At 42.4% G+C, this 12,810-nt stretch overlaps 1 protein-coding gene across 1 annotated transcript; it reads right to left on the bottom strand.

Moving 5' to 3' along the window:
* Window positions 1-276: 276 nt before the first annotated feature.
* On the bottom strand, window positions 277-12,408 carry LOC128766460 (synaptopodin 2-like protein). Its single transcript, XM_053878119.1, has 5 exons — window positions 12,232-12,408; window positions 9,417-9,568; window positions 7,408-7,653; window positions 6,485-6,855; window positions 277-4,399 (listed from the first exon to the last, which is right to left on the bottom strand). Exons 1-5 carry the CDS (start codon window positions 12,331-12,333, stop codon window positions 1,848-1,850), a joined length of 3,423 nt encoding a protein of 1,140 aa, XP_053734094.1. The 5' UTR covers window positions 12,334-12,408; the 3' UTR covers window positions 277-1,847.
* Window positions 12,409-12,810: the final 402 nt, after the last annotated feature.

Genomic DNA, 12,810 nt, shown 5'->3' with positions numbered 1-12,810 from the left:
GTTAGCATAGTAATGGTGGTGATACTACAAATAATAATAATAGTAATTACTAGTCTCAATAATAATAATTAGTGAATTAGTTAGTCATTTGTTTTTCTGTCGATTTCAGATAGAGGCCAACAAATAGAGATGTTCCAGGCCAATCCGATGCTGCCTCCTTGTGGTGGAGGTCTGGACATGACCTTAGTGTACATGACAGCCTCACAGCGTGGGTAAGGAAGGGACAAGTGACAGCTGAGGTGAGTCATATCTATTTTTATTCGACAGTGTGTCACAACTTAGCAGAGCGGTAATAGGATTTTAAAGGTTCAGTAGCAACTGGAAATGAAAGTAAAACACTCTCAAAGCAGGTGAACATAAATCAAAAATATTATTTTGGTTTTGTTTATTAGAATCCAGCATCATTCAAAACCGTTGTCGCCCTGCCTTCTTGTCTTAGATCTCTCTCTTTACCGTCTTTGTCACGTTCTCACGTCTTGCACTCAACTCCTCTTCAATCAAGTACAATATTTACAAAGCCTTTTTGAAGTCTAACATCACACCTCTCCTTGCTTGCCTTTTGTCATTTCAATTCATTCTCTTGCATTCCACTATTTATTTGGGGTTTTTTTGGCATGAAAAAAACAAAGCCTGTTCAATAAGTCAAAACATGTGGTTCACAAAGTTGTGCATAATAGAATATTTCTTATGCAAACATCATGTATTTTGGCTGCTTCATGAGGATATCGACCTACTTGAGCAAACCAAGCTGTCATAAACATGTTATAAACAAAGCTTTTGCACAAAGCTCCCTCCAGCACATCTCAAATATTCTCACTGGAATTAAGGCTGACGTCCATGGTGGCCATCCATGTGTGAAAATGATACCTCGTGCTCCACTCCTTCACAATTTCAGCCCGATGAATCCTTGAAACGTCATCATGGAAAAAGCCTGTGCTGTCACGGAAAATGCAATCCCCTGGTCGCTCAGGTAGCCAAGTGACCTTATTCTTTGCCACATATTGTTGAACCTATTTGCTAGTTAAATATGGGTGAAAAACTTTTCAGACCAGATAATGTGGACTTTTAATCAGACAATCAAATGTCTGATATTATCTAAAACATGTTAAGGAGAACTACAATAGGGGGAAAAAATGCTCTCAAAATGAACAGACACACTTCATATCCCTGGTGGATTTTGCCACTGGGATCAACATGAAATGTAATTGCTTTTTAAAGGTCTATGGACAAACATTCTTCAGACTCATGTGTTGCATGATGAAAATAAGCCGTCCATAACATGTATCTAATCTATATGTATCTAATGTGCATCAAACATTTCACTCAGGTTTACAATATAGGGGGTATAACATGTTTTAAAAATTGTCCAGAAGCGTAGACACAGTAAAATTGGTAACAACTGAGTGGAAATACTAGGCTCAACTCAACAGTGCGTCACTCAACTGTCAACCGAGTTGCCAATCACATAATATGGTGACTACTAAGTGCAAGCCAAAACCAGTGTGAATACATTGGAGGTTGTGCTCCCTGCCTCCTCCCCAAAAATAATAATAAGATAAAAAAAAACAACATGTATGACACTGAGCATTATCCTTATGCCTCTGGATACAGCATTAGCAAACTCATATCATGATGAGACGCTATGAGCTGCTGCAAAGTCTGAATGAATATCTAAAATTAATGGAAGTGTTGGATGGGTGGGATTCATATTACTGGCCTACTGTACTTGGGGCCACGATTCACTGTGTTTCGTGAACTGAAACAATACTTGTATCATTTTATTTAAGGGATTTGCACTTTGCCAATGAAAAATAATGTGGTCTTTATGGTAGACTAAAAAAAGCCCCTTAGGAGTGAATTGTAGAACCAGGACGCCAGACACTTGCCTGCAGACCAAGGTTGGAAGCACTAAATCTAGGCCTGGGACCCCGTGCAAGCTGCGTCGTGCTCAAATCCTGCTGTGGGACACTGGGCTGCCCGAGGGGACTCAAATTTGGAGCACTCTTGAACTGCTTGTTGGTCTGCTGTTGATTGTTGGATGGTGAAGTGAAACTTGGGAGCTGAGGTAGTGGAGCTGTTGGAGCAGGTGGTGGAGGCGGAGATAAGAGGGATGTAGCCCATTGAGATTGGTAAGCAGAATTGGGTGCCTCAGGATACGAGCATGATGAACTGATGGGGGCAGATTCAAACATTGCTGTCGGAGAAGCTAAGTCAGAACGCCACATTGGTTCTCCAAGCGTTGTTGCTGACCGAGGAATGATCACTTTCAAGCCAGGCCCTTTGGTTGTAGGAGGTGGTGTCGAGAAACGCTTGATCTCATAAACTCTAGCAGTCTTCTGGGGAGCAACTGAGTCTGCCCGCTGCTGATATGTGGAGTTGTTCTGGGAAGCTCCACCTCCGTAACTGAACAGAGATGAGTTCAGCTTGTATGGCTGGTGGTTCATTATGTCCACGGGCTTAGTGGGCGCTTTGTGCCCTTTGGGTCCAGCTGTTCGCTCCTTAATCATCTCTGTCTTTTTCTGAGCTTTTGGTGGACAAGATGGAGAGAGGAGGGGGTTATAGCTGATGGGAGGAGGAGCACGGATGTTGGATGAGTACTTCCAGGTAGCGGGAAGGGAAGGAGTTGGTGAGGGCTCCCTCGTCTGGGCAGGGGAGTATGGTGCAGCTGCAACGGAGGGGGATCGCTCCACCACATACCGATCCATCCTGCTCTGCCTGCGGGCAAACAGCTGACCTCCCTTTCCTGCCAACTGTGGCAGCTGAGGGGCTTGTGGTTTAGGGGCAACAGGCGGTGGTTTGGGACCCCTTTGAGCCTGCATGAAGTTACAAGCCTCCGCACCCAGCCTCAGCCAGTCCTCCTCCGGTCCTGACTCATGGCCAGCCTCATTATTAACTCCAGCGCCTGACTCGATGACTGAGGCTCTTGTAAAACGATCATCCATATTTTGGACCATGGACAACAAAGCAGGATTTGGAGATGTGTCTCTTATCTGGACTGTACTGAACATTGGCTTTTTGTTTCCTCGATGACGAGCCTCTTGCAGAATGCCTGTGCGAGAAGCGGGGACCGAGATCCGCTGTTCACGCGTCGCCATTGAATCACCTGACACACTCTGAGGGCTTGATAATTGGAATTGAGTCATTGGAATTGGGGTTGCAGCAGTCATAGAGCTGATTTGGGAAGGAGTTGACTGAACTGAAGCAGTTGGAAGATGAGGAGAGGTGTGATTGAAAGGAAGCGTTCCTTGAACTGACTTGGCAGGAAGCTGTGCTGAATTGGGAGAAGCAGAGAATGGAGTCGGTTGAGCAAGATTAAAAGGTACAGAAGGTGAGTGAAACGGTTGTGAAGGGGGAGGAGAGAAGGGCTGAGCAAGTGACTGATTGAAAGAAGACGCTAGAGAAGCTGAAGGTGACAGTGGTGTTGAAGGGGGAGCATGAGGCATTGAGGGGTTTGGAGAGTCAGCACAGGGGTGGCTGTTGCAGTTGTTATTCCTTGGAGGAATGTACAGGGACGTACTAGACACCACTCTCCTTGCGTCTGCGCCTGATGGGTGCTGAGCAGGCGTCAAACTCATCATGGAGACAGCTGCCACAGGTTGGCTTGCTGGAATGGCAGCCACTGGTTTGGGTTGTGGAGGACGAAACATCACTGATGTGATGGAGGTGCGTGCAGGGCTGGGGCCGGGTGCGAATGGGCGAGCAGTGCGATTCAGGACGGCTGCATTGTTGTGGTCTGTATGCAGATTGATTCTAGGGTTTGGACCAGAGTTGAGATTGCTGTTCTCCATTGGTGCTTGAGAGGATGGGCTCAAAGTCATATTCGTTCTACTAACTGGTGTAGACACCCCATTAGTCAAGGCTTGAGGAGGTTTGTATTCTGGTTTTGGAGCTACTTGAGGCGCGGCTGGCTGCCTGGTGTTGCTGCTTTCCAGTCCTGACCCATCCAACGCTGGGCTCTGATGATCAGAAATGACAAGTCCTAAAGTCTGATAGGACGGGGTCTCGAGACCTGGGCTGTGATTGGTTGTTGGTGTTGTGGGAGTGGTCGGTGTAGTTGAGGGGCAGGCAGAGCTTCTACTGTCTAACAGGTCTAAGTAACCACTATCCCACGTGGCGTCAAATGATGAAGAAAATCCCTCTTCTTCCACTTCAGAGCCACTCAGAACCGAGCTTCCTCCTTCTTCCTCCGTCTCTCCTCCCGTGTCTCCCCCTCTGTCACCGTCCGCTTTGCCAAAGCAGGTCAGAGTGTACTTTTTGGCCCTCTGCCTGCGTTTCTTGAACATCAACACCCCTTTAGAGTTGGGGTTTGGAGCGTCAGTCAGCAAGGAGGCAATTGAGCGACATTTGGTGCGAGCTTCTTTCACCTGCTTCTCCACGACACTTTCACTACGATGCAATTCTGTGAGGAAAAAAAAGAGTGAAATAAAGATAACCACTTGGATCATTTTATTGAAGACAGTGGGTTAGCGAGAAACTTAGCGTAAGTTAATATAATGTTAGACCAGCTTCCCTGAAAAGATTCTATGAGATTGGCTCATCGTGTTAAGAAAAGCTCCATATTTTCATCATTTCATCATGCATTCCGTACTCTGGCAATGCAGTCATAAACCTTCCTTTTGAGCCTCCAACTGCATAACGTTAAAACTATTGCAACTATTAAATGACTTCTTTCATTTCTATAGATTACAGTAAGGCAGACACAGGAATGACACCATCTTTTCCCATTCAGAAGAAGGCTAGCACTGGCACCACAAGCCAGTCAGTCAGACACGACTAAGTTTTTTTTTAATCTCATGAGATAAGGAAGCCATGTCCTAATCATCAGTTTTTTTCACTTTAAAATCCCTCTGTGTCTTTTTCTGGTTTCATATGGAGACCGTTTGCATGTGTTTGTGCTGCTTTGAGGATTGCCTGTGATGGACAGGGGGGTCTGTTGTGGATTAAGAAGAAAGAATTCCTGCCGTCACAATGCTGGAAGGTGAGGTCACAATTTGTCATCTGTCGAGTGCTTGTTTGCGAGTGCGCAAATGAGTTATGGCAGCAGAGGCTTACCTCAAAGCCATTTGTGTCTTTTTAGGACTGGACATCAGATATGACTGTATGAAATCAGTTGTTTAAAGATATAGATGATCAGAGTGAACGTGACCTGAACATCACAAACAACCGTAAACAGAGGAATTTTAATGAAATTTCTATCTTTGTCAAACAATGTCTTCAAATTACGTCCACAGAACAAACTATGCTCTTTTAAACTAATGAGGTCAAGAAGTCATGATGAGGCACTTCAGAAGACCGCACTAAACTAAGTACTCACAAAACAGACCTTCTTCACTATAACCAACAGTTTCAATGAACTTCAGAAGCCAGGTCTTACCTGTTTGCCCATTGTTCAATGCTGTGTATCCACCTTTGTCTGAGCCTGCATGTGATGTTAAGTTCCTCATCTCACAAGCGTGAATATGTATGTGCGTGCGAGTTAGACCCTCCCACACACCCTCGTCGTGTCCAGATCTGCTCAGAGTGAGGGAAGTGTTAGTGACCAACTTCTTCCTCATCTGTCAGGGTGCAGCCCTTGTAAAGACCTTTGTGTCTGTCTAGTAACCCTGCTCACCAAATGATGTCAAGCCCCTATTCCTGTCTCCCTGACAGTCATCAAACACCTGTCTACTCCAACCTCCACCAAGGACAGGGAGACCCCTCACCACTAAATGCTTTATGTATCCGTGTCACTGAGTGAGTGTGTATTTATTTGGGTTCATGAAACCAGTGATAATTTGTAGAGCATACCGCCATCATGGCTATAACCGTCACTCAATTCCAAACACATAACCAACCGCTCCATACAGTCAGTTGTCTATATAAATACGTTCATGTATTGGTGAGAGTGTAATGTGAGAAAGGACACGTCCCTGGACACATCAGCCTTCATCTGTCGTACACATAAGCTCAAACCTAAGTCACTTAGTCTAGAAGGAATTTTACTGTCGGTAACATGAAGTTGCACTTTAGTCATCTGGTGATGACCCAACAAAAAGTGACAGCTATCCATTAATAAAAGCCCAAAATATATGCTCTGTAGATTGAAAAATGTCTTTGGTTTTGTCTATAAATGCCAAATGAATGCATATCCCTTAAGCCAATCCAGTAGCCATTGTTGATGCTGCAGCAGCTTTAAATAGAATATATGATTTCACAGTGGCGGTGTTGGAAGATTGAAGTTTTTAAATTAAAAGCTATTAAAAAAAAACAACAGTGCAACAGATACAATGAAAATAATGAGTTACAAGTTTAAATTGATCTTCTGCTTTACAATGTTCAGTCTCCTTGACAGTCATCAAACCCTTGTCTACTCAAACCTTCACCAAGGGCAGAAACATCCCACACTGCTAGCCATCCATTTCTATTTCTGTTTTGCCAATTCCATCCATCACTTTCTCCATGCCTGTGTTAAGCTGATAGATGTCGAGCAGTTGAAATATCTTACTTGCTTGTCGTGCTTTATCCATGTAGGTGGTGGAGAGCTCGTCGTTCTTTGGGCTCTGCTGAGGTCCAACCATGGGCACCAGCTGCTTCCCAGATCCCAGCATTAGAGCTTCTTTGGCTCTCTCAGGAGACACCAAAGGGGGGTACACAACACTCACCCCAGCCTCCTGGAACCCACTATCACCTTCTCCCTCTGCTTCCACCAGACCGTGGTCAGGAGGCGGGGTGAGAGTGTGAGGGGTCAAAGTGTGTGGGGTGTGTGCTGGAGTGGTCCACTCAGTTTTTAGTGTATCATAGAGAAATTCTCGGCGAGGGACGCCCTGAGTCCACGAGCCCAGTGATGAAAGCCCGTTGTCATTGGCACTCTCGTACCTACATCAGGACAGATGACAGTGTCATTTGTTTGTCGTCAGTTTTGAACGCTTACAGGAAAAAAAGGGTGACAAATGTTTATATGACATAAATGTTGCTAAATCACAAATTATCAAGGAGTTGGAAGAGAACTAGTTTACTAGTGGGAAAACCATGAAAGACCATGTACACTTGTATACTTCATAGTATGAACTTATTTGACATGTATTTTAAAGTACATATTCACATCCATGTATCATCATATACTTATGTCAGTTTGAAAGAACTTGAACAAAGAAGTGTGTCGCTCCCTCCTTCCAGTGATTCAAACAAAGTTTCAAATCCAGTCTTATGGCAATACTTTACTTATGAAGTGAAGTTACTTTCACTTGACAGTTCAGACTGCGTGCACTTTTTCCAACTTTGTGGGTCTTGATGAAAATTGCAACCTCACTTTTGACCGAATGCACTGTTAATAACTGGTTAATAATTCCATTCCAGTTTTACTGCACCTGTCGAAAGTCGATTTTTAAATCTCATTAAATTCAGTAGCTACATGTGTCTCACGCTCACCCGCTCATTTCCGATGTGTCCTCCTCCTGGTTGTCGTAGCGGGATGGTGATCGGGCATTAGGAGATGTGCGGCGGCGCTGTTGCCGATAGGTGTGCGACTGCGTATCTGCGTCACTGTCTGTCTCTCCATAGTAGGCCTCACTGTCTGGAGGAGATGTGATGCCATTGGGGTGGACCACAGTGGTGGGAGACAAGACCCTCAGTAAGGACGAACTAAAATGAGAGGGGTGGAAGCCTGAGGGAGTCCTGGAAACATGAGCATAGAGACATTTCAACATGTCAAGCCCAACATATAATTTTTGATAAACGATTGTTTGGCATTGTAAATATATATATATAAAATACATTGAAGTTTTGATTTTAATTTGTTTGGGAGGCTCAAGTTTGAAGGAGTTGGAAACATTTGTAAATTATAAAATGGTTTCAAGCTTGTAAGTGTAAATAAATAAATAGATAAAGTAAACTTTTTATTATTTGTTAGCTATGTTTTGTTTAGTTGAAGAGAATGTCGATGAGCAAGTTAGTTTTAAGTATTTAATTGTCCTGTGTACGGATATTGAAAGAGTGGCATCATGAACAACAAACTGGACCGGACTAAAAATACAGATGCTCTTTTCAGAAAAGGGCAGAGCAGGCTGTTCCTGCTCAGGAGGCTGAGGACCTTTTGGGGTGCAGGGAAGGTTTCTGAGGACCTTCTATGACTCAGTGGTGGCATCAGCCATTTTCTATGGAGTCGTCAGCTGGGCAGGCAATGTTTCAGATAGAGACAGAAAGATGCTGGGCAGACTAGTGAAGAGGGTCAGCTCAGTCCTGGGCTAAGCACATGGCAGAACCGTCAGTGGCAGGCTGATCCACCCACACTGCACGAAGGAGAGATGTTGACGCTCCTCTGTGCCCAGCGCTGTCCAGTTGTACATCAATAAAAACTGATGGTGACCATTTTATCGATTTATGGAATTTATTATTCATACAAACTATTATTTATTTATGTATTATCTATTTACTTACGCTTGAATTCGTTTATTTTTTTAATGAATTTGTTTATGCACTATGGGTATTTATCTGTCTTGTGTTGTTTGATAGCTTGTGACCTCACTTGTCATTTTTTTGTTTTGTTTTTTTAGCTTTCTGCTTTGTTGTCAGTGGCTGCTGTGGCACGTTGAATTTCCCCACTGTGCGACAAATAATGGACATCTAATCTAGTCTAATCACACAAAAAACATAATTGAAAATGTAATTTATTAACCCATGGAGGACTGGTTTTGGTGTCATACTCAAAATTAAAGTGGAAAAACATGCTCCCAATTCAACTTTGATGTAATGTCCTAAAAACAAATCAAATTGAGGTGGTGTGTGGCCTCCACGTGGCTGTAAGACCTCCCTACAACGCCTAGCCACACTCCTGATGAAGCGGTGGATGGTCTGCTGAAGGATCTCCTCCCAGATCTGAACCAACTCCTGGATAGTCTGTGGTGCAGCGTGGTGCAGTCAGGCTACCTCAGGTGAGCACATGCCCTCCAAAGAAAGGCCACTCCACACCATTAATACTGGAGATGTTGCAGTGAATATGTGTTCCTGTATGGTGTTGTTGTTAAGATGCTCTGTAGTAAAATAAGCTCCATCAGCTGGGTGTATTCAATAATGAAAAGTGTTCATGGTATCCTCCCCAGTTTGTCAATCAATGTTTCTTCCTTAGTGGATAGTTTGATTTACATTGCGTTGTTGTACTCTTTTTTCCCTTTTTTGAGCATTTTTAACATCTTCTGTTAAAAGTTATTGTCCTCAAAGTCTTTAGTTGGGTTTTTTTAGGTCTTTATGTGTCCTTTTGCTTTTCATGAGTACGATTCATCGTATCTCTTTCATTTAAAAGAAAAAAATATTATCCATTTCCTAAATATCCTAAAACAAATTTACCCTACTTAACCTTTTCTCTAGATTATTTTTCTCAAGACTTTGAATCTGGTCAACTAAGTCAGCTTCTTTCTGATACAGAGTATGTTGTTTCTGACCTTTGAACTTTCAGGATGAGCGTTGTCGTCTGTGCATCAATAAGATTCATGGCTTGTGCATGACTGAGCTCTCCACAGGGATGGTCATCAATGGCAACCAGCTGATCATGCTCTTTCAGTCCAGCTCTGCAGGCTTTACTTCGGCGGCGGACCTGCAGAAATTAAACACATCATTTGACCTGCATGTGTTCATAATCTTAACGCTGTAATTACTTTCAAATTTGTGGTGTACAGATATTGCTTGGCAGTTTTAAATGTCATAACACTGAATCCCATCCACTGCACCACCACTAGAATAAGGATCATTTAGTGACATTAAAAATAACTTAAAGTAGTATTTCTAAAGTGATTTAGTGTCATTAATACTATTTTATTCCATCACACCAAAAAGCCTCAGACTGAGGTGAAAAGTGTTTTTAAACGTCATTTTGATTGCTTATGAAGCCATTCCCCAAGATGGAGGCCACCAGTGAGACCCTACAGCTCCACGCTGGTGCACTGTGTCTATCCATGGATCAGAATAACCAGTGAGGTCATGCAGCTGTTCCTGGAGGTCTCTAAAGGATGATGTCACTGTCTTTTGCCAGAAGTTAAAGTGATTCTCGCCCACTAGACTTAAGCAGTGAAAAAGAAGCTGCAACAAGAGCCTCTTCCTTACTCCCTCCACTCATTTATGCTGAACATAGAACTGTGTACCAACTCAGAGTTTACATTTTTAAGCAGCTGTGGCCTAATTATCTAGGAATAAATGTAGAGACATACAAAGTGTAAAAATATTCGCTCGGGGCAAATGTTCACTTCACAATGAGAGAACAGCTGCATCACCAGTCTGGACCAGTCGGCATGTCTGACATTCGCCACTTGTCTCCAACAATCCCAAAATAAAACCTCACCCTAAAATCAATCACATTTCTAAACAGGAGAGACATGTGTTAGGATATGATAAGAAATACTCAGCTGTGTGTTTATATCTGTGACTTCAGGTAAAGGTGTGATGAGGCAAAAGACAGCGTAGGCATGTTATTATCGTCTGAACAAGTGGCCTTTTTCCATGAGTAGTTTCCAGCTCGCTCTTAAATGTGCTATTCTGATCCTGCGATCCATCAAGAGCTGGCTTATCTGAGGCATGCAGACACTCACACACGCACTGCTATCTTAGTGGGGACATTTCATTGCCATGATGCTTTCCTGAGCCTCCACCCTATACCCAACCATCCAAAACTAGTTTTGACCTAGTTATTTTGATGTCTGAACCCTCAAGTTGATGCTTAAGCTTGTGGTACCCGGCAAGGTAGAAATGCTCCTCACAATTATAGTTAGACCAGGTACACAAACAGTCACGTTTTGTGGGGTCATTTGATTGGATTTCATGCTTCCACCAGCCTCTCACCCTAAACCTAACCATCCAAAAGAAATGGATAACCTTAACCTGGGCCTAAACCAAACTTAAATTAAATTATAATGACACAGCAATTTTGAATGGTTAATCCTCAAATATGAGGCTTTGTGGGGACCAGCAAAAGGTAGCTGTGCAAGAACCTCACACATGCACACATATATTGAAATCCATGTAACATCATCAGTTAACAAATGATGACAACAAGCTTTTAAACGGTTCATGTTGAAATGATGATAATAACAGCAACAACAGCAATAAGAAGAATAAGAATACCTAGTTATATTGTACTGAATACAGGCCTAATTAAAAATGTATCCAGTATAAGGCTAATAAATGTAGAGAAACTGGGGACTAATGAAAAGATATAAATACAAAAATATATATAAATATTGAAAGGATTAATTATGTACAATGAGCTTTTCTTGCATTTTTTCAGAAAACATTATTGAACCTTGTATTTTAAATCATTAATTGAAGGAAGAACTGATATATTAAATAGGATACATACAAGAGAAGTAATATTTTTTACTTAATGTAAAAACAATCGGGATCCCTGTTTGAAATAAATTGATTACTTAATGGTTAAATGGTTTTGTTTATGTATCAACTGTTGAATCTGAATTAAATAGGAAGACCCGTTCAACTGTCCATACTTGCAGCAGAACCACCCTCCCGACTTGTGTGAGCTCGGTCACATGCCCATCTTTTATGAACAGATTTTCTGATTAGACCACACAATCTGGGGCACCATATTGAGTTAAAGATTCAATCATCAACCCTGATCACACAACGGATCATGAGCTTTATTCAAAATGAATTTGTATTTCAATGTTTTGTTTTTTTAACTCATGTGAACAATACTGGTAAAGATCCAAATGGTTATTATGTGAAGATTTTTCACAACAAAAGTAATGCACCAATTTACTGAGAATTTCCATTGCTATTCAGGATTTCTCAGAACACCAACAACAACAAAGAGGAAAGGCTTAAATTAGAATATAATAATCAATTAAAACAATAATTGCTAACTATAGATGAGATTCTACTTAAATTCTACTCTGCAACAATAAATTTTTTAAAATGCAGGAAAAAAATCCCTGAGTGATAACACAATTTTGAGCTTTACATTTTGAGTCAATGCGTTGAAAATAATTGTATGCAGTATGCTATGGCTCTTGTTTAAATCATACATAATAATGTAATTTTCTTTTTCAGTTCTTGTAACCTGCAGGTTGTTAATAACATTCCTCACTAACAGTAAACTGAAACTGAAACTTCTGTCCATCAAGACGTCCGCAATTAACAGATGCCAGCTGTATTAAACGCATGGACTCATGTGTCTATCTTGGCAGTGAGTTATCCTTGTCAGAACCACACACATGCGTGGAGACACACACACAGAGTCGGACACTATACCTTCGCCACCTGTAGCGGCTTCTGCTGCTCTGATCCACCCTGTAGCCTGAATCCCCAAGGCGGCCCTCCTGACAGGGACACCACAATCTCCTCCGCCACCATCCCTGTTAACTGCTGAATGTGTGGACCTGCAAACGTGAACTCCAACTTCGCTGTGTCAATGAGTATGTTGCTATGTCTCCCACCACAACTCTGCAAATCACATACTGAGTCTACAGCTTTCATCTGCCTACAAAGGAATGCTGTGTCGGTTGACGGGCACCAGGGGAGGGGACTCAAGGGTCTGTTCACAGTCACTATTCAACACTTGCCATGTCACTCTTAAGAGCTGGGCACAGGAGGGGGATGCATCTGATAGAGACACCGAAAATAACCACCACTAGTTTGTCCAAAAGTCTCTAAGATTAGCTGGACTGTTCAGATGACATGAATCCTATGTCAAATCATCTATACTTTGACTGATTCTTCAGCAAATCTAATCTTAGAGACCTTCAGTCAGTCATTACAAAACATCACTTTTAGTTCTTAAATGAGGGTATTTGCTCAGGCGACCTTTCGTCCCCTGTGTGGTACGGCTAC

This window comes from Synchiropus splendidus, chromosome 1 (assembly GCF_027744825.2).
Source record: "Synchiropus splendidus isolate RoL2022-P1 chromosome 1, RoL_Sspl_1.0, whole genome shotgun sequence".
Lineage (NCBI taxonomy): Eukaryota > Metazoa > Chordata > Actinopteri > Syngnathiformes > Callionymidae > Synchiropus > Synchiropus splendidus.
This window is presented reverse-complemented; position numbering and strand designations above follow the sequence as displayed.